This window comes from Garra rufa, chromosome 21 (assembly GCF_049309525.1).
Source record: "Garra rufa chromosome 21, GarRuf1.0, whole genome shotgun sequence".
Lineage (NCBI taxonomy): Eukaryota > Metazoa > Chordata > Actinopteri > Cypriniformes > Cyprinidae > Garra > Garra rufa.
Genome location: NC_133381.1, coordinates 11,236,432 through 11,264,285, shown reverse-complemented (window position 1 = coordinate 11,264,285; position 27,854 = coordinate 11,236,432). Strand labels below are relative to the sequence as shown.

Sequence of the window (27,854 nt, the reverse complement as noted above, 5' to 3'; positions counted from 1 at the left end):
ATGTTCGTGCAAAGTAACGTTACGTTAGCGCATATGGAGGAATTACCGTGTAGCAGCCTACATTCCTGCAGCTTAGCTGGCAACCGAGTCAGGGGGCAGGGGGAGGGGATACACCGTTCTACAGTTTTTTGAAAGTGATTGCAGTACCAGTTTTGGCCACAATCCTACATACGATTTAGTGTTGGGCGATATGCTCAATTTTCATATCGTCCTATCGTCAGCCTGTGAGATCGCCGATACACGATACTATCGTGCTAATTTATTTAATAATATGTAAATATGTCAATATGTAATTAATTCCTTCTTTGTTTTGTAAGGGTAGTGCATGTGACTTGTGACACAGTTGTGCGTGTACAGAGCGCTGACGGTAGTTCTGTCGAGACGTTCAAGTTTACTTTCGGTTTCATTCTCTGCTATCTTCAGGGAGCAGTAAATGTGCATGCCTGAATGTAAATGTGTGTATCTTTCTTTACCCGTCATATTGCGATAATGTTACCGCTGTATGTCTGATCTTTGTCATCAGTTCATGTTGTAGTTCAGTTCATATAGAATGTGGAGAAGCGATGCGCGTGTAATTCACGTGCATATGTTTAGCGCCATTTTATCGCGTAATTCTAGTAAACGCATATAGATGTTACTGAGGTGAATGTTTCTACTATATACAGACGGATTCTCATATCGTATTTAATTCAGCCTAAACCACTTTTTACTACCTCTGTTATCCTAATGACTGTCTAACCTTAAATCTCTTACCCATTTTCACTGCGTCTGTGGCGCGACGCGGCCACTCTATGCTTGTGTGTAGTTTCTGAGGCATCCTAGAACTGGCTCTCCGCGCTGCACCGCTAAAGTTAGGTGCCTTTTTGACGCATAATAATAATAATCGTCTTACTATCGTCAAAGGCATCCGCAACAGGCAATATCTCTGACTATCGTCGATACACGATACTATCGTCTATCGGCACAACCCTAATACGATTCCTTTAAATGCTCATCTTGTCGAGCTCTGAGTGTACTCTGTGTATTCTGGTTCAAAACAGTTAGAGTGTGTCAAAAAACTCCAATCTTATTTTCTCCTCCAACTTCAAAATCACCCCACATCGCCGTTTTATTTTTGTAAAAAGGGTGTTTGATCATCTTTGCATGTTCACTTTGTAAACACTTGGTCTGTATTTCTGCAGCGATGTTGGACGATTTTGAAGTTGGTACACGCAGATGTAAACACAGAGCGTTTGAGGTTAAAAAGTATATATACATTTTAATTTTTTTTTACAAAATAACTGACCGTTTCGCTAGATAAAATCCTTCATCCTCAGCTTTGAAGCTGCATTTTGGAAGTTCAAACTCACAGGCACCATAGAAGTCTCCCCTATATGGAGAGAAATCCTGAAATATTTTCCTCAAAAAACAAATTCTTTACAACTGAAGAAAGAAACACATGGATATCTTAGATGACAAGGGGATGAGTAAATTATCTGTACATTTTGTTCTGGAAGTGAACTTTTTCTTTAACAAGTTGTAGGATACACTTCTTAATTTGTGGCTAAATCATCTGTGGTCTCCATAAAACAAAAAAAGATATGAAAATTAAGTAAGGAGATTTCACAAACCTTCACAACAGAAAGATCTGGGCTGCTTTTCATATGTGATGATGTCTTTGACCACTTTCTCTATTTTGCAGTATTCACACAAAGCTTTCACGTTGCTTTCCCTCTTGTATGTGTCGCAACATGATCGAGAACAGAACAACCCTGCGTGACCCTGAGAGATGGAAAACTTGTTTTAACATTTTTTTGAAGAACTACAAGGAACAATTTCACAAAATAATTACTATCTGGCCAATACTGTCAACATCACACTTGCAATTGCACTGAATATCAATAACAGCTGTGATTCAACCACTGATTCTGGTACTCTTGCTCATGTGACTGTTTTTGGAAGTCATACCTTGAACTGGAAAACCTCAGGCTTTGAGCTGAACTGATTTTGGCACTGCTTGCACGTTAGCCGTACTGTGTCAGAGGACGAGGCAGGCTTGGTTGGCCATTGCTGCTGGGCTTCTTGTGAGTTTACCACACCTGGGGCCGGCACGTAAGTCGGAACCGGATTTTGATTGGAGGGTGGTACAAAAGGTGGGGGAGGGTTGTGGATTGGGGCAGGAACACTGGGTGAATTTTGTGTGGGCTGGAGATGCTCAGTGGTGGGTCGAGGTGGAGCAGCGCTCTGAGGCTGAGGTCCATGTGAGTTTCCGTTCATCTGGGTATGAGGTACAGGTGCATTCAATTTCTCCTATAGAGAAAAAATAAAAACTGATTTACTAGGATCACTATAATAGTGTGGAGGGACGAGAGCAGATAAAGCTTTAAACCTGTAAACAAACTATTATAATCTTATCATTCTAAAAGGAACATAAGTAAATATTATAATGTGGATGGGAATAATGTCCATCACATCACATTTATTTAAAAAATACTGGAAATAGAGACAAAGAATGCAATACCTGGAATTTGCCCACACAATCTAATGAGCAGAAGTTTCTGATGGACCCGTCAGAAATAGCAAGGTGATACTGAGGTACGGCTACCTTCTTGCAAGTTGTGCATGGGAAAGAGGTGCCTAAAGAGCAGAGCAAGACAGATTAGCACAAGAAAACACTTTCTGTCACACATTGAACACAAATAATTTAAAATTTACTTTAATGAACTAGTTCAAATTAACTTGAAATTTTTTTTAAATAATTAATTTTTTTATTTAAAAAAAATAGTTTTTTTTATATAAGTTATTAAATCAATGTTATATGTACAGTCGTGGCCAAAAGTTGAGAGAATGACACAAATATTAGTTTTCACAAAGTTTGCTGCTAAACTGCTTTTAGATCTTTGTTTCAGTTGTTTCTGTGATGTACTGAAATATAATTACAAGCACTTCATACGTTTCAAAGGCTTTTAACGACAATTACATGACATTTATGCAAAGAGTCAGTATTTGCAGTGTTGACCCTTCTTTTTCAGGACCTCTGCAATTCGCCTGGGCATGCTCTCAATCAACTTCTGGGCCAAATCCTGACTGATAGCAACCCATTCTTTCATAATCACTTCTTGTCACACTCTTGAGGATTGACCACAAGTTCTCAATGGGATTAAGATCTGTGGAGTTTCCAGGCCATGGACCCAAAATTTCAACGTTTTGGTCCCCGAGCCACTTAGTTATCACTTTTGCCTTGTGGCACGGTGCTCCATCGTGCTGGAAAATGCATTGTTCTTCACCAAACTGTTGTTGGATTGTTGGAAGAAGTTGCTGTTGGAGGGTGTTTTGGTACCATTCTTTATTCATGGCTGTGTTTTTGGGCAAAACTGTGAGTGAGCCCACTCCCTTGGATGAGAAGCAACCCCACACATGAATGGTCTCAGGATGCTTTACTGTTGGCATGACACAGGACTGATGGTAGCGCTCACATTTTCTTGTCCGGACAAGCCTTTTTCCAGATGACCCAAACAATCGGAAAGAGGCTTCATCTGAGAATATGACTTTGCCCCAGTCCTCAGCAGTCCATTCGTCATACTTTTTGCAGAAGATCAATCTGTCCCTGATGTTTTTTTTTTTTTTGGAGAGAAGTGGCTGCCATCTTCCAAAAGTCTTGGCTTCACTGTGCGTGCAGATGCGCTCACACCTTCCTGCTGCCATTCCTGAGCAAGCTCTGCACTGGTGGCACTCCGATCCCGCAGCTGAATCCTCTTTAGGAGACGATCCTGGTGCTTGCTGGACTTTCTTGGACGCCCTGAAGCCTTCTTAACAAGAATTGAATCTCTTTCCTTGAAGTTCTTGATGATCCTATAAATTGTTGATTTAGGTGCAATCTTAGAAGCCACAATATCCTTGCCTGTGAAGCCATTTTTATGCAACGCAATGATGGCTGCACGCGTTTCTTTGCAGGTCACCATGGTTAACAATGGAAGAACAATGATTTCAAGCATCACCCTCCTTTTAACATGTCAAGTCTGCCATTCTAACCCAGTCAGCCTGACATAATGATCTCCAGCCTTGTGCTCGTCAACATTTTCACCTGAGTTAACAAGACGATTACTGAAATGATCTCAGCAGGTCCTTTAATGACAGCAATGAAATGCAGTGGAATTTTTTTTTCGGGATTAAGTTAATTTTAATTGCAAAGAAGGACTATGCAATTCATCTGATCACTCTTCATAACATTCTGGAGTATATGCAAATTGCTATTATAAAAAAACTTAAGCAGCAACTTTTCCAATTTCCAATATTTATGTAATTCTCAAAACATTTGGCCACGACTGTAGTTAGTAGTGCAGTTATGTAGTGTAGTTATGAAATAAATTTATTTCAAAATTATATATTTTTACCAAAACAAAACCTTTTAATAATTAAAGGTTTGAAAGTCATTTTAAATTAATTTAAAGAAAATGACTAATACAAATGACAAAAAAGTAAAAGTAAAACATGGAATAAACACTTCAACAAAACTGTTTTTTTTTTTACAGTCAAATACACTTAATTTAGTAAAATTAAAATATATTTTACTAAAACAAAGCCTTTTATTATTATTAATGTGTTTAAAAATAATGATTTCAAATTAATTAAAATGATCACTGTAATAATTGCAAAAAAGTACAAATAAAACATGGTGTAAAACACTACAATGAAACTTTTTCATATTACAGTAAAATATGCCTAATTTAGTAAAATTAGGATGTTTTTATTAAAAGCCTTTAAATAATTAAATGTTAAAAAAAATGTTTAATTAAATTAATCTAAAAATGACTAATGAAAATTACAAAAGTAAAAGCAAAACATGCAGTTTAATGAAACTGACATTTTTAAATACAGTAAAATATGCTTAATTTAGTAAAAAAAAAAAACATTTTTAGTTAAGCAAAGCCTTTTAATAATTACATGCATTTAAAAATAATTTTAAAAAACATCCATGTAATGAAAATGACCAAAAAAATAAAAGTAAAACATGGAGTAAAACACTATAATGAAACATTTTTCATATTACAGTAAATCAATTAATTTAGTCAAATTAATTTAGTAAAATTTAAATATATTTTACTAAAACAAATCCTTTAATAATAATAATAATAATAATAATAATAATAATAATAATAATAATAACAACATGTTTAAAACAAATTTAATTGATAATTTTTTTTAATCACTGTAATGAAAATTATTTAAATGTGTTCAAAAATCATTTTATCATTTCCTTTTTTCATATTACAGTAAAATACTTTTAATATTAATGTATTAGTAATGTATGTGTGTTTTTTTTTTTCCTTTTATGATTTCGGGGTTTAATGTGACCTAGACACACAAAGGAAGATATCTGTCATGTTGTTGTGTTACAACCGACTATTTACCTGTCAAACTGGGAGATGCTTGACTCAGAGCCACACATCTTTGAGAGCAGAAGAATTCTGTGACCCCCTGTATATTTGTCCCTTCCATCATTTGTTCAATATTTTTGATATCTTGGCAGTAGGGACAGTGAAGCCTCTTGCCACTTTTCTGCAACACAGAAAAATCCACTGATTATTAACATATTTTTTGACTTTTCACTTGTATTGATTCCAAAGTTATAGCAGAGAGGAAACGGGATTGGGAAACAAGTCAAATTCAAATCTGCATATCCCAAAAAACATGAATCAGACAATGAATAACAAACACAGCTTGATCTGTCAACAGCGATTTCATTTTTGTACTGTTGGGGTACCTGTTTGTAAGTGGCGATGCATTCGGTGCAGCAGAACTTTTTAATACTATCTTCTATCTGAACCAGGTGATAGTTTCCTGAGGCTGTACAGTTGCCACAGTTCTCGCAGTAGCTCATGTAGAGGTTTCTGGAAGATCTAAAGCGGGCAAAGCATTCGTCGCTGCACAGCTTGTGCACAGCACCCAGATGAGTCACTTCATGCTGAATCTGTATAGCAAAGAAAAGCAGTGCATGACTTAAACACAGCATTTCACTGAATGGATTCAAAGTTGCATTGACATTGAGGTTCTATGACCTTCCTGTGGGCTAAAGAGATGTTTACACAAGAATTGAGACAGTTTTCAGTATCTCGCATCATAAGTGTGGCGTTTTTAAGACAGCATGTCATGTTAAAGTCAGAAGACAATTATTTACGTCTTAATTTACTATCTATGGTTTATTTACACTTCCCTGGTGAGATTATTTCAGTACATTTATGATTGTTTAGGTGGTACATTTAAACTGTTAAAAAGCTGATCAAATTGTGCAAGAGGCTCATTGGCTCATAACGCAAGATAACAGGATAAAAAAAGCATTTTTAAGATAATTGCCCCCTCAAGCAGGATTACACCATGTTGAGGGTCATAACTTTGTTTGTGAATGTAACATCTTGTACTCTTTATTTGGAAAACTAAATGCATTTCATCATTCTGTACTTAGAAATAACCTCCTTCTGCATTTATTCGAAAACAATTCAACCCATAAGCAAATAACGAATTATGCAAAAAACCTAAGCAACAAAATGTTTGTTTCATCTAAATTTACATCATGTGTATAATTTAAGCCTTACCTCTTTGACTAACTTACACACGCCGCATTGTGTATATAGATCTGGAGGTGCATCTTCATATCTGTCTTTATAAATACTTAGACAAGCTGGGCTGCAGAATTCCTTTAGTGTGTTCATGGAGCCAACTGGGATGGTTATCAAGTCCTTTAGATTGACAATGACCCTTTGGAACGATAAAAATATAGAAAAATGATCACATATCATTTGTATATTTGCATTCAATTATGCATAATCAAATATTTGAACCATTATCAAGGTTATATGTGAGCCTGGACCACAAAACCAGTCACAAGGGTAATTTTTTCATCTGAAAGCTGAATAAATAAACTTTCCATTGATGTTTGTTAGGATAGGACAATATTTGGCCGAGATACAACTATTTAAAAAGCTGGAATCTGAGGGTGCAAAACATCGAAATATAGAGAAAATCGCCTTTAAAGTTGTCCAAATTAAGTTCTTAGCAATGCATATTACTAATCAAAAAGTAAGTTTTACGATATTTGTGATAGGACTTTTACAAAATCTCTTAATGGAATATGATCTTTACTTAATATCCTAATTTTCAGTTATCTATATAATAAAGTAACAGAAGATGAATTTATTATATCCACCTTTTTTTTTTCCGTAAGAGTGGGCACGGGCAATTGTACATTTTATCTAGACTGACTTCCGGTCTCATCCGTGTTCAGCTATTTTTAGCTGTATCAAACAGCTCGTTTTGCTGCTTGATATTGCAAATTAGTGTGTCTTACCATATTATTTTAATCTATTATCTTATTATGAGCACACTGGTTTGTAGTCCAAACAGTATTACTATTTACTGCACTTTGTTATTCTCAGTATTTCCCTATAGCGGCTAATGAACCGGAAGTCTCACCCATAGACTTACTTTCATGTTAAAGAAAAAGGTGAATAGTAAACAACAAAGTATATAAACAATCAGAACTCACTTAAGGCAGAGGTGGCAGGTCTTCTTAGGGGCAATAATGGGGGTAAACTGAACTGAGGGTAAACTGAAACTAGTTAGACACACGGTGGAGCAAAAAAGCTGGTTGGAGCCTTTTCGCTGGAATGCCGTTTGACCCTTTTGGAGGACTTTAGAACAGCCTGAGCAGCAGATCCTCACTGTGGGTGGAGGAGCATGGACTTGGGGTGGCTGGGGTGGAGGTTGCAGGTGGGCTTGCGGCACCATCGGCGGCTGCATTCGAGGGTGAGTCTGGAGTTGAGGATGCATCTGGGACCTGGTCTGCAGCCGGAGCTGAAGCTGAGTTTGGGATTGGGCTGGCAGAAGTATAGTGGTTCCTCTGAGTGAAGCAGCGTTCTGGGACATTACTGAGAATGAAGATGCATGGGAAGGTGCTATAGATGCTGCAGCAAAAGAATAGCAGTTATTTGAAATAGAAATCACATTTTGTAGCATTATAAATGTCGTCAATTTACTTTTGAACTTTTGTTTTTACACAAGTCTCTTCTGCTCAAGCCTGCATTTTATTTGATCCAAAGTACAGCAAAAAAAAACTGTAAAATTTGTAAATATAAAAATAATTGTACTTTTTAAAATAACTGTTTTCTATTTGAATATATTTTGAAAAAATGTAATTTACTCCTGTGATTTTTAGCATCATTATTCCAGTCACATGATCCTTAAAAAAAAAAAAACAAAAAAAAAACATTCTGATCTGCTCCTCAAAAAAAAAAAAAAAAAATTATATATATATATTAGGGGTGGGCATAGATTAATTTTTTTAATCTAGATTAATCTAGATTAAATCTTGGAATTAATCTAGATTAATCTAGATTAAAATGGCTAATTTGAATTCTGCTGAAGGCATTCAGAATATGTGTGCTACCCAAATAATGACTAAAAGTAAGTCTTTGAGAATGGATCATAAAGCTCATAAAGCTGTTCTATGATAATTTGTTGATGAAAATAAATTATGTTCAATTAGATGTACTTGTGTTTACTAACTAACTAACAATGAAATTATTTTTTCTACCTATTAGATTGTGTTTTTTTTAACGTCAACACCTACCCAGCCCATTACATGTTACACCGTACTTTTATTTTGACAGGTTGCCGTGACGTTTCTGTGTCATACAGTATGATATGATGCTAGTTTTCTCAAATGAAACGGTAAAAGTGACACTCACAGCAGTTTGGGAGATTAAATTTATCTGTTCATGTGAGATAAAAAAAAAGCCAAAAATTACCGGGAGCGTCACGTGTGTTTCAGTATGAGTGTAGTAAAAGCTCGTCTCCGCCATGCATACATACAGCTAGGCAAACGGAACATTTCAGATTCATATTAAAACGGTCTTTTTGCATTTCAGTTTTCACATACACTAGTCTATATCGCGATTTGAATTAAGTGACTGACCAACATTAGATTTATGAATCCAAAAAACGACGAATTTACGTGGCATTTCGCGCTATAGTAGATTCGGTTTTCATGAATGGAGGACGACGCGATCCTGTCTGTGTTTTGGCGGAGGAGACGTAAACGCGTGACCATATTCTATAGTCTTCGGTATACATCCGCGTTAAACTATCAAGGTGAAAGTCATCATAGCTTGCGTAGTTTAGACCCAGCTCCCGACCCAAATATGAGAATAGATTAACGGCGATATTTTTTTTATCGCACGATAAGAGTTTCGCGTTAACGCAGCACGTTAACGCCGATAACGACCCACCACTAATATATATATATTATATATATATATATATATATATATATATATATATATATATAATTCTTATTATTGTTGAAAACAGCTAAGCAGATTTTTTTTAGGTTTATTTTTATTGCAAATAAATGCTGATCTTTCAATCTTACTATTCATCAAAGAATACTGGAAAAAAAAATTTACTCAGCTGTTTTAAGTATCGATAATAATGAAAAATTTTTCTTAAACAGCAAAGCAGCATATTAGAATGATTTCTGAAGGATCATGTAACACTGAAGACTGTTGAAGACTGTAGTAATGATGCTGAAAATGTAGCTTTAATCACAGGAATAAATTACATTTTAAAATATATTCAAATAGAAAGCAGTTATTTTAAGTAGTAAAAATATTTCAGAATTTCTGTTTTCGTTGTACTTTGGATCAAATAAATGCAGGCTTGGTAAACAGAAGAGACTTCTTAAAAACAAATCTTACTGTTCAAAAACATTTGACTGGTAGTGTACTGTACATACATACATATTGATCTTTATAGACTTTCATCAATAAGCTGACAATTACCGATATATCACCCAGACCTTATTTCACACAGTTATTACGGAAAGTATCATGGAGAAAGTAAAATCTTTATACACTCACCAGAAACTGCATCACTGCTGTTTCCACTGACAGAGAAAACAGAGCTAATCCTCAGTTCATCTGATGCAGAGGCCTGAAATAATTCAAAAGACATTTATTACATATCACGTGTTTACAAATGATTGAACAGCACAAATGAAGACCAAATCTTACCTCACTCTCATTATTTTCGAGCTCCTGTTTAATACGGCTTGTGTCGGACTGGGGCATTAAAGCTTTATCATATTCTTCATCAACAGGCTCATCCTTAATTTGAATTGGTGAGTAGCTTGTTTCTCTGTCTGCGATATCAGAAGAAGGGTCTGGCTGCAACTAGGAAAAAAAGCACTATTATCAAACATCACAGTCCTATTTAACACTGAAACAAAAACACTAACAAGCAGCCAAAATTGTGAAATAGGACTAAAACAACCTTTCTCCTTTAACCACATACACTTAATAACCACTTCATTGGGCCCACCTGTACATATGCTCGTTAATGCAAATGTCCTTTAGCACCCTTCCAATTCCGTGCAGAATTTAAAGGAATATATCTAAAAGCATGATTACGACAAACGAGCCGTTTTTGAGATTGACCGTGATTTCGTTTTGTTGTCAATGGCCGGTGAATGGGAGTACTAAGGGCATAACTTTGAGCGCATCAAAATCGATATTTTTACAACACTAAGAAGGCTCAACACACCATGACACTTTGCTCGAAGTATCGCCTGGGTCTCTACACATGAACTCCAGCATTGAGAACATTGTTTGTGTACACAGAGTTTACTAAAAAGAAAGGTTTTGAACAACTCACTTTCACTGTTTGGGTTTCCGCTCGCAGCCGTCTTGCCAGTCAAGAGGTGTCGATCTCCGAATGCGAATGAATGGACTCCATAAGACGAAATATTAGGCTTATATGAGGCTCTTTTTACAACTAGAAGGTTAATATTGTTTTTCACTTGCGACAAAACAACGAATTAGCCGTGCATTTATATGGAAATATGCTTTAGGAGCTATCCATCCTCGCATTCGGAGATCGACACTTCTTGACTGGCAAGACGTCCGCGAGCGGAAACTTAAACAGTGAAAGTGAGTTGTTCTTTTTAGTAAACTCTGTGTACACAAACAATGTTCTCAATGCTTGAGTTCATGTGTAGAGACCCAGGCGATACTTCGAGCAAAGTGTCATGGTGTGTCGAGCCTTCTTAGTGTTGTAAAAATATCGATTTTGATGCGCTCAAAGTTATGCCCCTAGTATTCCCAATCACCGGCCACTGACCACAAAACGAAATCACGGTCAATCTCAAAAACGGCTCGTTTGTCGTAATTATGCTTTTAGATATAAGTTTGTCTCGTTTACAGTAAAAAAAAACAGCCCAGGTTGGATTTTGGCAATAGTTATCCTTTAAACTTCACTTATCTCTCTGGCCAACCAAGATGTAGAGTTTGCTTCATCAAAACAGATTTGGAGAAATTTAATATTACAATATTCACTCACCAATGGATCTTCCTTAGTGAATGGGTGCCATCCAAACAGCTGATAAAAACATCACAAACATGACTCCAGTCTATCAATTAATGTCTTGTAAAGCTAAATCCAGAAATATCAATCATTAAGGCATTTTAACTTTAAACTGTCACTTCCAGCCTCTGAAAATCCACTGATAGATCTGTTTTCACTTGTAAATGGTGCTTGAATATGTATCTCTTTACTCAAACAATCAGCATTTTTAAAGAAAAAGTGATGTTATGGAAAACATCTTAATGATATAATTGTTTCTTACAAACACACAGCTTTTCACTTCATTGGATGCTAATTGATTGACGGAAGCCGTATGGATTACTTGGGAATTATTGTGATGTTTTTATCAGCTGTTTGGACTCTCATTCTGACGGCACCTATTCACTGCAGAGGATCCATTGGTGAGCAAGTGATGTAAGGCTAAATTTCTCTTAATCTGTTCCTATGAAGAAACCATGACACTGTTTTTTTTTTGTTTATTTGTTTAACCTATACTTACAATAGCATCACTTCGCGATGACTCAATCCGAAGTTCAGACTGTACGTCTTGGATATCTGACGAGGACAAAAGTAGCATTTTGACATTCTTTTAACATGGCAACTCATAAAACCAGTGTACTTTTACCACAGTAAATTATTCAGGAGAAAAAAACTGAAGAATTATTGAAAATAAATGTTTTTAGAATAATTTCAATTTGTTTTACCTATAATAGTGTCTGATGAAGGGGTCACAGGGGTGCCCTCAGAAACCTTTGCTCTCTGCTCATCCATTTCTACAGAGCCATTGATAGAAGAGCTGTTCTCTTCTGTAATCAGAAAGGATCACAATTTTAAGAGTCCTGATAGGTTAAACTACAATCTGATTTATTGCTAACTTAAAATAAAGAACTAGTTCCTTTAAAAACAAAAAAAGATTTACTGAATAACTATATAAAAAGGAGAAGTTCAGTTCAGAAACAAATTTACATATAATTTACTTACCCCCTTGTCATCCAAGATGATCATGTCTTAAGAAATTTTTTGAGGAAAATATTTCAGGATTTCTCTCTATATAGTGGACTTATATGGTGCCTGCAAGTTTGAATTTCCAAAATGCAGTTTAGATGCAGCTTTAAAGGGCTCTAAATGATCCCTGCTGAGGAATAAGGGTCTTATCTAGCAAACGATGGAGTAGAAGTAGAAGAGTTGGAGCAGAAAATGAGATGGGGGTTTTTCAACATTCTCTAACTGTCTTGAACCGGAATACACAGTACACACAGAGCTACACAAGACCAGCATTTGAGGTTAAAAAGTATATAAATTGTAATTTTCACTAGCCCGTTTCGCTAAATAAGACCCTTATTCCTCATCTCTGATCGTTTAGAGCCATTTGAAGCTGCATTTTGGACGTTCAAACTCGCAGGCACCATAGAAGTCAACCATATGGGGAGAAATCCTTAAATGTTTTCCTCAAAAAACAATTTCTTCACGACTGAAGAAAGAAAGACATGAACATCTTGGATAACAAGGGGGTGAGTAAATTATCTGTACATTTTTGTTCTGGAAGTGAACTTCTCCTTTAAAAACAGTGGGTCTCTTTCACTAATAATGGCATGGATTACTTCATATTTACACACACAGTTAAACCTGTCATAAAAAAAAATAACATGTGTACATGCACATAAATTAGTTCTTAACCCAATTCTAATGTTAATGAATTTGGACTATTTTATAAAGACCCAAAATATGGGTGTGGTTTCAACTGTTCCTAAAAACTTTTACAAATACATTTTAATATGAAAGTTATTGGTGAATCATGATTTGTTTGTGAAAGTTCATCCTAATCTGACCTAAGTAACCTTTTAGCATATGAAAGTCTGATTTGTAAACTCATTTTCAAACTCACCTGCATCTGCACCACTAGTTGGCACTCCATCTTGACTTTCATTTTTATCATCGCTGCTCCTTTCAATCTGTTCCAAAGCCTTCTGAGCGAAGCTGCTGTCTATTTCCCAGTCATCATCATCTGTTCCAAAGACTGGAAGTCCATCGAGCTCATCATCCACTGGCTGACCACTGCTGCTCTCACCCTGATCAGCAGATGTTTTGACTTCAAGCTCTGAAGGACATGGAAAAACAAAGATGATTTAATACACCAGCCTGCAAGATGAAACTAATCAAAACTGACTAACAAAAACACCAAATGGAGTAAACTGAAGTGAAAATTAGGTATTTGTTTTTTTACCTGATGACTGGTCCATCTGGCCAGATCCGCTAACAGACTGCTGATTTTCTAAAATTCAAAAGACATGGAAAAAAAAACCCAAGTTGACATTTAACTTCTTTCATTTTGACTGCAGCATGAAATTGACACTCCCATGCAGAAAAACTCAAGAGTTTAATTTCATAACAAGTCAAAAACAAAAATGCAAAATAGTAATACAAGGTGTGTTACTTTCACAAAAAGAGGAAGAAAATATTCAGTTGTCAAGACAATTTAAACAAAACAATAGACTTGATCATGATACATTTTTCAAATAAATAAATAAATAAAGTTAAAACAAGTGTGGGTAATTTGGACAATCTATAAAAAAGTATGCATTTAAAGGTTGTATCAGCGATTTCTAGTCTAAAACATAAAGTGTCAATTTCAGCTGACCTTTCTTCACGGTCCGCTCGCTGCCTGCCCCATAAATTGTCTGTGAAAAAACCGCGTCTCTCTGGTCAGCCTAGGGTCCGAGATATGCCAAAAAAACAATCGGCGCTCCACAGATAAACAGTGTTCCAACCAATCAGCGTCAGGGGTTTGGTGTTGTGGACTTTCCTACTGGTGCAGGGATGTGAGGGAGGCGGAGCGAAAGTCCACAACACCAAACCCCTGACGCTGATTGGTTGGAACAATGTTTGTTTCTCTGTGGAAAGGTTGGTAGTGCCGATTGTTTTTTTTGGCATATCTCGGACCCTAGGCTGACCAGAGAGACGCGTTTTTTTCACAGACAATTTATGGGGCAGGCAGCGAGCGGATCGTGATGAAAGGTCAGCTGAATTTGACACTTTATGTTTCAGGCTAGAAATCGATGATACAACCTTTAATTGTCAAAGTTATTAGATTGCTTTACAAAAAAAGACTGCATGTTACATGTCAACTGCAACATTTCTGTCAAACAAAAGCACATTAATTGGATCATAAGCTCTTAAGTTAGAAATTGAGAAAGAATGCCAACAAAACAGCAGCTTGTGCTGAGAGTTCAGAAATAAGATGTTGTATCATGGAATGGAGAGTAAGCAGAACTTTTACACTCCTGGTGGGGAAAACATGTAAATACTGTTTCACTGGATTAAATTGAGTTGAATTCTGACAACTTGTAGGACTACACTAGACTTCTTTTTTTCTCTCTCATTTTTTTGGAAGTTTATTGACAGATAGTGAAGACACAGGAAATAACATATATATGCGATTTGCAGGAATAACACATTGCAGAGTACACACAGTCACGCACTAACAGGCCACTGCTCAAATGTTTCCATCCATTCAGTGATTAAGTCCTATTTGTGTTTACTTTTAAATTGAAGCCTAGCTGATTCATTCCTATGACATATGAAAACCAGACAGATCCAGATGAATGTGACAGCAAACCTGTACTCTCAGCCTCAATTTTCACGCTTAGATCTCTGTGACATTACGTGGGTACACTGCTGGAACCGAAAATACGCTATAGTCAATATTTAGCACAGCAAAGCAGCTTGAAAATGTCAAGAACACATTACTGAGAACAGATTTAAAATAAAATGAATGTAAAAAAAATAAAATAATGAAAGTTTTTTTTTTTTTTTTTTTTACCAGCTAGAGGAATGAATCAGCAAGGGTTTATTTACAACTGCAGATAAGCATTACAATTTACAAATCTATTACAAATCTTCTAATTCAAGTTTTATTAGACTCCCAGTCAAAAGTTTTTGAGCTGTAAGATTGTAATGTTTTTTTTAAATAGGTCTCTTCTGCTCATCAAGCCTGCATTTGCTTACTCCAAAGTACAGCAGAATCAGTAATATTTTGAAATATTTTTACTATTTAAAACTGTTTTCTATTTTAGAATTTATTCTAATATGCTGATTTGCTGTTCAGGGAAAGTATTTTGTTATTATCATCATCAATATTTAAAATGGTTGAGAACAGTTTTCTCAGGATTCAGATAAATAGAAAGATTCGAAGATCAGCATTTATCTGAAATAAAAAGCTTTTGTAACATTATACACTATACCATTTAAAAGCTTAGAGTCAGTAGAAATTTCTTTTTTTATTAAGTGATGACAAACACATTTGTAATGTTAAATCATTTCTAAAGGACCATGTGACTAGAGTAATGATGCTAAAAATTCAGCTTTAAATCCCAGGAATTGAAAAAAATTCTACTGTTTTTGCTGTACTTTGGATCAAATTAATCCAGGCTTTTTGAGCAGAAGAGACTACTTTAAAAAAACATTTAAAAATCTCAAAAACCTTTGACTGTCAGTATATATGCTTTTGTTAAACCGATCAGCCCACATTATTTTAACTTTTTTTTATGGTGTTTAGCAGCAATAATTGGTACGAAACTACATTACCCATGATTGTGCAAAAAATCTCCACCAGAGAATCGAAACATGCAAATCACACCAAAATAATTCTTTAGCGCCTGCAATGAAGCATTGCAAATTTACAGTCAACCTCCCTACACTCTCAAACTACTTGCAAAATATATCAAATACAGTTTCTATCTCTACATATCTATCTATATATATAATATAGTAGTCAACATTTGAAGTGGATCAAAACCTTTCATCAAAGTTGTCCAAAAACCAGTTGCCTTAGGACAGGGGTGCCCAACCCTGTACCTGGAGATCTACCTATAGACTTTAGTTCCAGATCTACCTGTAGACATTAGTTCCAGCCCCGCTCCAACACAGATGTCTATAATTATCAAGTGCTACCTAAGAGATTTATTAGCTGGTTCAGACGTGTTTGATCAGAGATGGAGCTGAACTTTCCAGGATGGTAGATCTCCAGGAACAGGGTTGGGTACCCCTGTCTTAGGACACTGAAGACTTCTTCAATGAAGCATCACAGCCAAGCTACTTCTCAGGGTAGGAATGCTCTTTTGTTGGTTTTCTAGTATCCACAAAGTAGAAGGAATCAACTAAAGGACATTTGGGTGTTTTTTATCAAGTGGAATGCTTTCAACTAGAGTCTGAGAGCTTTGCCTTCATTAGGAAGTGGATGCTGGTTGTATGGGGCTCCACAGGTACATTCAGCTCATAGTCATGGTTGATGTTCAAAGCATTCCTGTGGTAAAATCTCTGGTTGTTTCTTCCAATTATTATGGCACCCTATAACTAAACATACCGTACAATACCTGACACTACTGAAATTAATAGGAATCAGCCGGAGGTTCAAACACAAAAGGAAGTACTCTGTTTACACCCAGGGAAGAGTCAATAAAGTTTGAGTAAAATTCTGAGGTAAAAATTTTGCTAACAAGCAAATTACGTATTTCCGGTCCCCTAGCTGAGAGCACGTGTGACGTCACAGAAGACTGAGAGTGCAAGTCTGCAGCTAGAACCCATACACACCTCAAAATATATTATTATAAACCTCATTGGTGTAAATACCCATTTATTTTAATATCACTGTCACCAGTATTGCCATGAAAGCATCTTTCTACAGTTACTGCATGAATCTGCATTGAAAGATGCCTGATGCAGACTCCTTGCATGCAGTGCATTATTCCGCCATGTTACAAATGCAACCCAATATATTTAATAAAAGCAATTTTGTACACTCATGAGCGATTATTATTGGTTTTACCACAGGATTTGAGGATGAAACTATTGATCATCAGCATCGGGCTGAAAGACCCGCGTTCTGCATTCGCAAGCGTGCTAGCAGGCTACATATGAGAGGGAACAGAGAGGAAATGATGCTTTACATTGAAAGAGAGCTGTGTGAGAGTTGTAAATGTATACTTACGAGGAGATAAATATCAGCTGTCAAACGAAGGATTTCATGCGTTCTCTTGATGTTTTAAACGTCTTAACTGTTGTATTGTACTCACAAAGCCTTTCGCGAAAGCAACAACGCGATTCGAGCTCCTGCTGCTCCCCAACAAGCTCGATATGTTCTGCTGCACCCAGGTGTCTAGGAGGGAAAATGCAGGGCTGTACTAAATACAAAACATGTGCATTTATTATTTAAATAGCACATATTTATTACAGTTCAATTTATAATGTTATAAATAATTAATTATAAATTATATTATTATAAAGGGTTTTATAAAGCTGACATGCAAGATAGACATGCAATAAACTGTTATTTTACGTTCATGACCACTACAAATTTTTAACCACTTTTATGCAATACACAAAATGTATTAATTTACAACAACGTGGAAAGAAAAACTGTGAAAAGGGTATGAGAAGATGAAAATATAAGAAATAAACAATTTAAATGTTTTATTTAAATATCTACACTACCAGTCAAAAGTTTGTGAACTGTAAGATTTTAAATATTTTTATGTAATTTATTCCTGTGGTTTTAAATCAGATTTTTTTAGCATCATTACTTCAGTCACACGATCCTTCAGATATCATTTTAATATTTAGATTTGCTGCTCAAAAAACATGTATTATTATGTTGAGAACAGCTGAGTAGATCTTTTTTTCAGGCTTCTTCTGTGAAAAGAAAGTTCAGAGGAACAGCATTTATCTGAAATATAAATATTTTGTAACATTATAAATGTCTTTTGATCAATTTAAAGCATCCTTGCTAAATAAAATTATTATTATCTAAAATCTCTGTCCCAAAAAATAAACACATAAAAATAAGTACTGATTCCAAGTTTTTGAATGGTATAGTATATTATGTTAGAAAAGCTTTTTATTTCAGATCTTTCTATTCATCAAAAAATCTTGAAAAAATGTGTTAATAACAATAATAATAATAAATGTCTTGAAGAGCAAATCAGCATATTGAATGATTTCTGAAAGATCATGTGACACTGAAGACTGGAGAAATTATGCTAAAAATGTAGCTTTGATCACAGGAGTAAATTACATTTTAAAATATTCAAATAGAAAGCAGTTATTTTAAATAGCAAAAATATTTCACACAATTACTGCTTTTGCTGTATTTTGAATCAAATAAATGCAGGCTTGGTAGGCAGAAGAGAATTCTTTAAAAATAAGTAAGTAACCTAATATAATCTAAAAATATTAATACATTTTTCAAAGCATTAAAATATCCACATAATACCAGATTAAACGGCCTGAAAAGGTGATGTGTGTAATTTTAAAAAATCTATATACACCTACCTATTAATTCCCATTATACTATATTTTTATTTTTTATTTTTTATAAACTAGCAAACAGCAGCTCAGAACCAGTCTAGTAAAGTTTATATATCTCAAATCAGGTGTATTTTACTGCTAATAAAATTACAAATAATAATAATAATAATAGAAAGAGGGCGAATAAAAAGAAGAAAGTTAGCGATTAAATATAAAATCTTTATCAAACATCAAAGCCCTGAAAGCGTGATCTTGACACAAACACGGACTTTTATTTTGAAAGCATAATATTGACTGTTCTACTTCCGGTATCCCCCTGCCATTTGAAGGCTGTAGCAAGTTGTGGCTTTCCAAGCAAAACCATTCATCTGTCAGCTTCTTTAAATAGTTTTTCCATCTGAAAGGGATGTTTCGTAGAAAGCTTACAGCCTTAGAATATCACAACCCTACTGGATTTGACTGTAAAGGTAGGAATGTGCCTAAAATGAATAACGTGTTGCCACGCTCCTCATGCTCCTAATATTGATAGCGTCCATTCACGATAATAAGTAAGCACTTAGCTATTTAGGTTTAAATTGACTTCCTCAAATAGTCACTCTGTATCTTAGGGCTTTTAGTCTGTCACATTGCTATCAAGTGCTGTTAAGGTAATAAGTTTATCCCATTTGTAAAATGTATAGTTAATATCGCATGTGCTCTATACCCAGATGAAACTGAATTCAGAAATTTCATAGTTTGGCTGGAAGATCAAAAAATCAGACACTATAAAATTGAAGACAGGGGAAACCTCAGGAATATTCCAAGCTCAGAGTGGCCTAACCATTTTGAAAAGGTGAGACAGATTTATCTTCATACGTACATGTCTGTATATATATATATCTAATATGTTTATGCCCTCAAGCTCATTCTGTGTTTTGTAAATATTATACATAATATATAAATACATGTATGTTTGCAGTACCTTCAAGATGTGAACTGTCCATTCAGCGTTCAGGAAAGACAGGAAACTGTTGACTGGCTACTGGGCCTTGCTGTTCGTTTTGAGTATGGAGACAATGGTATGATTATTTACTTGAGATGATTATTTTTTTTTAAATAGTTAATACAATATTCAGAAAGTAGGTTGGCCCATATTCACTTGCGTTCAGATGTTTGGGATCAGTAAGATTTTTTTTAAATAACAAGTAAGCATTCAGAAGTGTCATTTTAGTGTGAAAAAAGAAAGATGAAAAGACACCTCTAGATGGCAGTATTTGCCAAGTTTGCAATATCGTGTGCTTGCAGCTGTCCCACACATTTGATTGCACAATCCTCCTGGTTCCATTTATCCTCAAAATGCTTAATGCAGGATGTTCCTAGATTTCCTAACAAATAGTTTTGACAACTTGAGACCTCTTGTTTGCATTACATTAACCGCTTATGTTATTTTTCCACCCACAGTGGAGAAATATCGCAACTGCAAACCTGTGACTGAGACTAGTGATGCTCAGAAGTCTGCAGACCCTTTAATTAATCTGGACAGTGAGTATTCACTCCTCCGTACATCTTTCCAGTCTCCAGTCCTGTTGTTATGAGATGGAGGAGGCTGATTAAAGAAACCAGCTTGAGGGCTAAAGTGGCTTTCCAAGCATGTCTGAATGAACTGATTACACACCCACCTCTCTCCACACCCCACAATGAGTGGGCTGAACTGAGCCAGTGACCCACTGCTGGAAGAATGCTCCAAATGTCAACTGAATGGTGACACACAGGGAGGACAAGGTTCAATGAATGGAAAATATTGGGCTCCGCTGCTGTTCTTTGTTACGGATTTGGACTAGGATTTCTATGGAATCCTGTTTCCACTAAGAAATTTAAAAAAAAAAGAAAAGGAATTGTGACTATTTTACAATTCAGAATTTTTTATCTGAATGTAGATATTACAATTCAGATCTCAGTACCCGCAGTACTTTTTTCTCAGAATTGCGAGTACTGAGTACTAAGATATTCCTAGTTTACATCTTGCAATTCTGACTTTTTTCCTTTAGATTCTGAGTTTACATCTCGCACATCAGATTTCAGTACTTGCAATTTAGATTTTTTTCTTTTGTGAGTACTGAGTACTAGATATTTCAGTACTTGCAATTTTCCCCCCCTTGGATTCTGAGCTTACATCATCCTAAAAATGGGAGTTTCCATCTCGCACATTTCAGTACTCACAATTCTGACTCTTTTCTCAGAATAACAATACTGAGTACTAGATATTCCTAGTTTACATCTTGCAATTCTGACTTTTTTCCTTCAGATTCTGAGTTCTCACAAATCAGATTTCAGTACTTGCAATTTAGATTTTTTTCTTTTGTGAGTACTGTGTACTAGATATTTCAGTACTTGCAATTCTGACCTTTTTCTGCCTTGGATTCTGAGTTTATATCATCCTAAAAATCTAAAAATGGGAGTTTCCATCTCGCAAATCGGATTTCAGTACTCACAATTATGACTCTTTTTTTCAGATTTGTGAGTACTGAGTACTAGATATTCCTAGTTTACATCTTGCTGTTTTTTGTTTGTTTTTTTTTTACTTTTTTCCCCTCAGATTATAAGGTTTATATGATCTTACAGTTCTGAGTTTACATCTCCCAAATCAGATTTCAGTACACGCAATTCCGAATTTTTCTCAGATTGTGTTTATGTAATCTTACAATTCAGAGTTTACATCGTGCAAAACTCAGTTCAGATTTTTTTACTGAGATTCTAAGATTTATATGATTTTACGATTCTGAGTTTACATCTTGAAAATCTGATTTCAGTACTCGCAAGTCTGACTTTTTTTAATCTGAATTGAGTACTGAGTACTAGACATTTCTAGTTTACTTTTTGCAATTCTGAGTTTACGTCTCGCATATCGGATTTCAGTATTCACAATTGACTTTTTTCTCAGAATTGAGTACTAGATGTTCCTACTAGTGTTAGTACTAGATTTCTAATTTACATCTCACAATTCTGACTACCCAGATTCTGAGTTCATATGATCTTACAACTCTGAGTTTACAACTTGCAACTTTACGAGATGTTCCTAGTTTACATCTCACAATTCAGACGTTTTTACTCAGATTTATTTTACGAATGATCTAACGAATCAGATTTTAGTACTTGCAATTCTGACTTTTTCTCAGATTCTACGGTTTGTATGATTTTACGATTCTTAGTTTACACCTCATAAATTGGATTTCAGTACTCACATTTTTTTTCTCTCAACATTGCGAATACTGAGTACTAGATATTCCTAGTTTACATCTGGTGATTCTGACTTTTTTCCTCTCAGGTTCTGAATTTATATGATCTTACAATTCTGAGTTTAAATCTCACAAATCGGATTTCAGTATTTGCAATTCTGACTTTTTTCTTGGAAATCTGAGTACTATATATTCCTAGTTTACATCTAGTGGTTCTGACCTTTCTTTTTTTCTCTCAGATTCTAAATTTATATGATCTTACAATTCTGAGTTTACATCCCACAAATCTGATTTCAGTTCTCGCAATTCTGAATTTTTTCTCAGAATTGCAGGTACTGAGTAGTAGATATCTCTAGTTTACATCTAGCAATTCAGATTTTTTTTTCTCAGAATTGTGAGTACTGAGTACTAGATATTTCTAGTTTACATCTCGCAATTGTTTTTTTCTTAGATTCATAATTTATATTATCTTACAATTGAGTTTACGTCCCCCAGTTTGGATTTCAGTACTCGCAATTCTGACTTTTTTTCTCAGAATTGCGAGTACTAAGTACTAGATTTTCCTAATTTAGATCTTGCAATTCTGACTTTTTTCCTCAGATTGTGATCTTATATGATTTTACGATTTTGAGTTAACATCTTTCTAATCAAATTTCAGTACAGAAATTCAGACTTTTTTTTCTCAGAATTGAGAGTACTGAGTATTAGATATTTCTAGTTCACTTGTTGAGATTCTGGCCTTTTTTCTCATATTTTGAGTTCATATGATCTTACAATACATCTTGCAGTTATGTTTTCCTCTGAATTCTGAGGAATTAAGATCTCACCATTCGTTTATTTTATTTACAAATTTAAGTTAATTGCAACTTTTTATTGTACTTTTTTTTCGCAATTGAGTTTATATCTCACATTTGGGAATCACAGGTTTCCTAGAATTGGGAGGGGAGAAAGGTCCAAATTTAAAAAAAAAAAAAAAAGTTTATTTACTTACCATGGTACAAACAGGCTTTCATAGGTTTTGGCCAACAAAATGAAAACCCATGGCAAAGTAATTTTCAGAGATCATGTTTCTTGTCAGTGGCACTTCAACCTGTTTTTTTTTTGTTGGTTTGTTCAACAGCCATTTTGCATTGGATAAACATTGGAAAAAGTGTTTGACTGAAATAAAGTGATTTCTGTTTTCAGGTAACAATCCAGATTTTAAAGCTGGCGTCTTGGCTCTTGCTAATCTACTCAAAATCCAGCGACATGATGACTATTTGGTAATGCTTAAAGTAAGTATGGTTCCTTGTGCTAATAATATTAAAAATTTGTCTTTATCCAGTGCATTTAAACTGAAGTTATTCTTTTATTTATCATCACAGGCCATTAGGATTCTGATACAGGAACGTCTGACCCCTGATGCTATTGCAAAGGCCAGTCAAGCAAAAGAGGTAAGGTATTTAACAAAAAAAAAAACAGTAATATTGTGACATTATTACAAATTCAAACAACATTTTATGTCATATATTTTAAAATTTTATTAATTTATTTTCAATAATTCTTCAAAAATCATTCAAAATGCTTTTTTGCTCAATTGTTAACTCAATTGTAAATAAAACGTATTGGTTCTTGCGTAGGGTTTACCAGTCGCACTTGACAAGCATGTTTTGGGATTTGATACTGGAGGTAGGTTTGCTTTTTTTACATCTACCTGTCAATTTACATTCTGCATGTGAGTTCGTATATTGTTAACTTTCAAAAGGATTGTAATCAGAGTTTGTTTGCCCATTCTAGATGCGACTCTAAATGAAGCGGCCAGGATTCTTCGCTTGCTTCACATCGAGGAGCTCAGAGAGTTACAAACCAAGATCAACGAGGCCATTGTAGCAGTTCAGGCCATCATCGCCGACCCCAAGACAGATCACCGCCTCGGAAAGGTGGGCAGATAAAAACATCTGCCTGGACCTTGGCTCCAGAGACCACAAGACATGCTTTGTGAAGTATGCTTGTTTTCATTTACCACACCACAGGTATTTTGTTTGAATTCAAGACATTTTTGTGGGAATGCCAAACTGGACTCTTTTCTTTATCATTCATTTGCGTTGCCCTGTAATAAAAAAAAAAAAATGTAAAGATTTATTAAAAAATGTAATTTCATTGTAGCCTTATGTGGAGGCACTTATGCAACATTACATGGGTTACACTTACCATAAAAAATTTGTTTCAAAATAAACCTTAATGCAATGCAGACACGTTTTATGGCCGGTTTGTTTTACCCTAGAGCAAGAAATTCAACCTGTTTTGCTTTATACCTCCAACTGCGCATACTGTAAATTTAAGAAAATAATCACAGAGCCAAAAATATTTAAAAGTCTGAAACATAATGCGAGCAGACATATTAAAGTTGTCAATCACATTTTATTGTTATAAATATCACATCTTACAAAAGATACAAAGGGTTAAAAAATTAAGGTTGGTAAAAGACCACTTTGGGTGTTCAAAGCAATTCCACTTAAAAAGGTTAACTTTTTCCCACAAAATACTTTTTAGTGTATTTAAAAAAAAATTACAAAACTAAACGCAACCTCTGAGGGTATTTTTTTTTTATTTGTTAAAGGATAACTATTGCCAAAATGCAACCTGGGCTGTTTTTTTTTTTTTTTTTTTTTCAGTAAACGAGACAAACTTATATCTAAAAGCATAATTACGACAAACGAGCCGTTTTTGAGATTGACCGTGATTTCGTTTTGTGGTCAGTGGCCGGTGAATGGGAGTACTAGGGGCATAACTTTGAGCGCATCAAAATCGATATTTTTACAACACTAAGAAGGCTCGACACACCATGACACTTTGCTCGAAGTATCGCCTGGGTCTCTACACATGAACTCCAGCATTGAGAACATTGTTTGTGTACACAGAGTTTACTAAAAAGAAAGGTTTTGAACAACTCACTTTCACTGTTTGAGTTTCCGCTCGCGGCCGTCTTGCCAGTCAAGAAGTGTCGATCTCCGAATGCGAGGATGGATAGCTCCTAAAGCATATTTCCATATAAATGCACGGCTAATTCGTTGTTTTGTCGCAAGTGAAAAACAATATTAACTTTCTAGTTGTAAAAAGAGCCTCATATAAGCCTAATATTTCGTCCTATGGAGTCCATTCATTCGCATTTGGAGATCGACACCTCTTGACTGGCAAGATGGCTGCGAGCGGAAACCCAAACAGTGAAAGTGAGTTGTTCAAAACCTTTCTTTTAAGTAAACTTTGTGTACACAATGTTCTCAATGCTGGAGTTCATGTGTAGAGACCCAGGCGATACTTCGAGCAAAGTTTCATGGTGTGTCGAGCCTTCTTAGTGTTGTAAAAATATCGATTTTGATGCGCTCAAAGTTATGCCCTTAGTACTCCCATTCACCGGCCACTGACCACAAAACGAAATCACGGTCAATCTCAAAAATGGCTCGTTTGTCGTAATTATGCTTTTAGATATAAATTTGTCTCGTTTACGGTAAAAAAAAAAAACAGCCCAGGTTGCATTTTGGCAATAGTTATCCTTTAAGGTTTTTTTTTTAACAAAAAGTCACATACAAAAGTACAGTAGAATGAAATGAGGTATAAAACAAATTTACAAAACTATTTTGAGAAAATATTCACGCTTTCATGTTTGTAAATTTGCACTTTGGCTTCTTGCGGCTTCTGCCATGGCTCTCTCCATTAGTCCATGTCTCCATTGCAATTCCCACAGCACAAGCTCTCCGAACACTCGCACCAAAATAGCACCATGTAACGCTGGCTCTGTCATTAGCGTCTCCCTAGAACACAATTCGTCGGAAATCCTTAGAAAGTAACGTTTGAGGCAAACACGACAACATTTCATTTTCTACCAGGGGAAATTGCCTGCTTTCATACGCTAGTACAGATATACAAACACTTACTCTGATCTTGTTTGACTGTTTTCTGGTCTGTAAAGAACCGACATGCTTTGAAGTTCCAGTGTGACACCAGTGTTTCATCGCCTCAGAGCTTTAAAACTACAGTGATTTGGCAGCAGGTGCCTTGTACTTTTCTCTTAAGTGCCTTTAGCTGACAGCTCATGTCTGAAATATGCTTTCCTTTTATTTGCTCGAAAAGAGGTCACCTGTGATTTGCTACATGGTGAACGTGATGTGCTTTAGGTGTATCTGTACGAATACAGACACTTAAAAAAAAAATCATTCCAATACAGAGTACTTTAATATACTATTAAAAATATATTTTTTATGTTTTTAAAAGAAATCTCTTATGTATGGAAGCCTGTTTCCACCACTGAATAAAAAATATAAAAAGGTAATTGCGACTTTTTATCTCACAATTCTGACTTTCTTTCTCACAAAGAAAGTGAGTTTACATTTTGCTACTGCCTTTTTTTCTCAGAATTATGAGATATAAACTTACAATTCCGAATTTTCTCAGAATTACTAGCTTATATCTTGCAACTGTAATATTTTTTTGCTCAAAATTGTGAGTTTATATCTCACAATTCTGACTTTCTTACATGCAATTGCAAGTTAAGTCAGAATTGTCAGATATAAACTCGCAACGTTTTTTTCCCGCTAAAAATGAGAAAAAAAGACGCAAGATACAAATTCACATTTGTGAGAAAAAAAATTTCTAACAATTGAGTTTGTCATGCAATTCTGAGGAAAAAGAATCTGAATTGTAACTATCTCACAATTCTGACTTTTTTCTCAGAATTGCGTGACAGAAACTTGCTACTCTGACTTTTTTCCTCAGAATTATGGTAAACTCACAATTCCGACTTTTTGCTCAGAATTGCGAGTTAGTATCTCACAATTCTGACTTTCTAACACACAATTGCAAATTAAGTCAGAATTGTCAGATATAAACAAGAACAGTCTTTTTGCCACTAAAAATGGTAAAAAAAAAGGCTTGCGAGATACAAACTCATATTTGTGAGTAAAGAAAGTCAGAATTGCACATTTTTAACTCACAATTCTGACTATTTCTAGCAATTGTTGAGTTTGTCATGCAATTCTGAGGAAAAAGTCAGAATTGTAACTTTGTATCTCACAATGCTTTTTTTTTTTTCTCAGAATTGAGTTTATATCTCACAATTTTGACTTTCTAACACGCAATTGCAAGTTAAGTCAGAATTGTCAGATATAAACTCGCAATTCTGAGAAGTCTTTTTCCAGCTAAAAATAAAAAAAACGTGTCAGAATTGTGAGATCCAAACTCGCATTTGTGAGAAAAAAAGTCAGAATTGAGGTTTTCTCACAAATCTGACTTTATTTCTAGCAATTGAGTTTGTCACACAATTATGAGGAAAAAGTCTGAATTGTAACTTTGTATCGCACAATTCTGACTTTTTTTCTCAGAATTGCGTGATTCAAAATTGCTACTCTGACTTTTTTCTCAGAATTATGATATGAACCAAACCCAACTTTTTTTCTCAGAATTGCAAGTTTATATCTCACAATTTTTGACTTTAACATGCAACTGCAAGTAAAGTCAGTCACTGAAAATGAGTCACTAAAAATTAGAAAAAGTCAGAATTGCGAGATACAAAGTCACATTTGTGAGAAATATCTCAATGTATGAGGTATAGACTCGCAATTGGGACTTTTTCTCAGAATTGCGAGTTTATTTCCTGCAATTGTGTTTGTTTGTTTTTTGCTCAGAATTGCAAGTTTAGATCTCAAAATTCTGACTTTCTAACACGCAACTGCAAGTTAAGTCAGAATCGTTAGATAAAAACTAGCAATTCTGAAAACATAGTCTTTTTCCCGCTAAAAATAAAAAGTCAAAATTGCGAGATACAAAGTCGCATTTGTGAGAAAAAAAAATCAGAATTGGATGTTTTTATCTTACAACGTGGTGGAAATGGGCTTCCATACATATGCTCACCAGGTCTTCATTTATTTAAACAAAAATACACTACAAACACAGTATTACGCTGAAATA

At 35.1% G+C, this 27,854-nt stretch overlaps 3 protein-coding genes across 4 annotated transcripts in view; 1 reads left to right on the top strand and 2 right to left on the bottom strand.

The window, feature by feature from the left end:
• The window catches only part of LOC141295457 (zinc finger MYM-type protein 4), a 37,033-nt gene extending 19,519 nt beyond the window's left edge, over positions 1-17,514 (bottom strand). For both annotated transcript variants that reach the window (XM_073826664.1, XM_073826665.1), the window contains exons 1-14: positions 17,381-17,514; positions 13,619-13,666; positions 13,280-13,492; positions 12,099-12,200; positions 11,894-11,949; positions 10,047-10,205; positions 9,894-9,966; positions 7,523-7,940; positions 6,573-6,735; positions 5,744-5,950; positions 5,391-5,538; positions 2,501-2,616; positions 1,948-2,289; positions 1,611-1,761 (exon numbers count right to left, since the gene is read on the bottom strand). In XM_073826664.1, the coding sequence (XP_073682765.1) occupies positions 1,611-1,761; positions 1,948-2,289; positions 2,501-2,616; positions 5,391-5,538; positions 5,744-5,950; positions 6,573-6,735; positions 7,523-7,940; positions 9,894-9,966; positions 10,047-10,205; positions 11,894-11,949; positions 12,099-12,200; positions 13,280-13,492; positions 13,619-13,634 (2,164 nt within the window). In that variant the 5' untranslated portion in view covers positions 13,635-13,666; positions 17,381-17,514. The remainder of the gene's footprint in view (positions 1-1,610; positions 1,762-1,947; positions 2,290-2,500; positions 2,617-5,390; positions 5,539-5,743; positions 5,951-6,572; positions 6,736-7,522; positions 7,941-9,893; positions 9,967-10,046; positions 10,206-11,893; positions 11,950-12,098; positions 12,201-13,279; positions 13,493-13,618; positions 13,667-17,380) is intronic.
• Positions 17,515-19,007: 1,493 nt separating this feature from the next.
• Positions 19,008-24,141, top strand: rtraf (RNA transcription, translation and transport factor). The gene is made up of 8 exons (XM_073827252.1): positions 19,008-19,163; positions 19,404-19,528; positions 19,655-19,754; positions 20,137-20,217; positions 23,097-23,185; positions 23,276-23,344; positions 23,531-23,579; positions 23,688-24,141. The coding sequence occupies exons 1-8, from the start codon at positions 19,103-19,105 to the stop codon at positions 23,840-23,842; spliced, it is 729 nt and encodes a 242-aa protein (XP_073683353.1). The 5' UTR covers positions 19,008-19,102; the 3' UTR covers positions 23,843-24,141.
• Positions 24,142-25,242: 1,101 nt separating this feature from the next.
• Positions 25,243-27,854, bottom strand: part of nid2a (nidogen 2a (osteonidogen)) — a 50,885-nt gene continuing 48,273 nt past the window's right edge. Inside the window, exon 29 of the mRNA XM_073827190.1 lies at positions 25,243-25,702. The gene's annotated coding sequence lies outside the window, so the exon portion shown is untranslated. The remainder of the gene's footprint in view (positions 25,703-27,854) is intronic.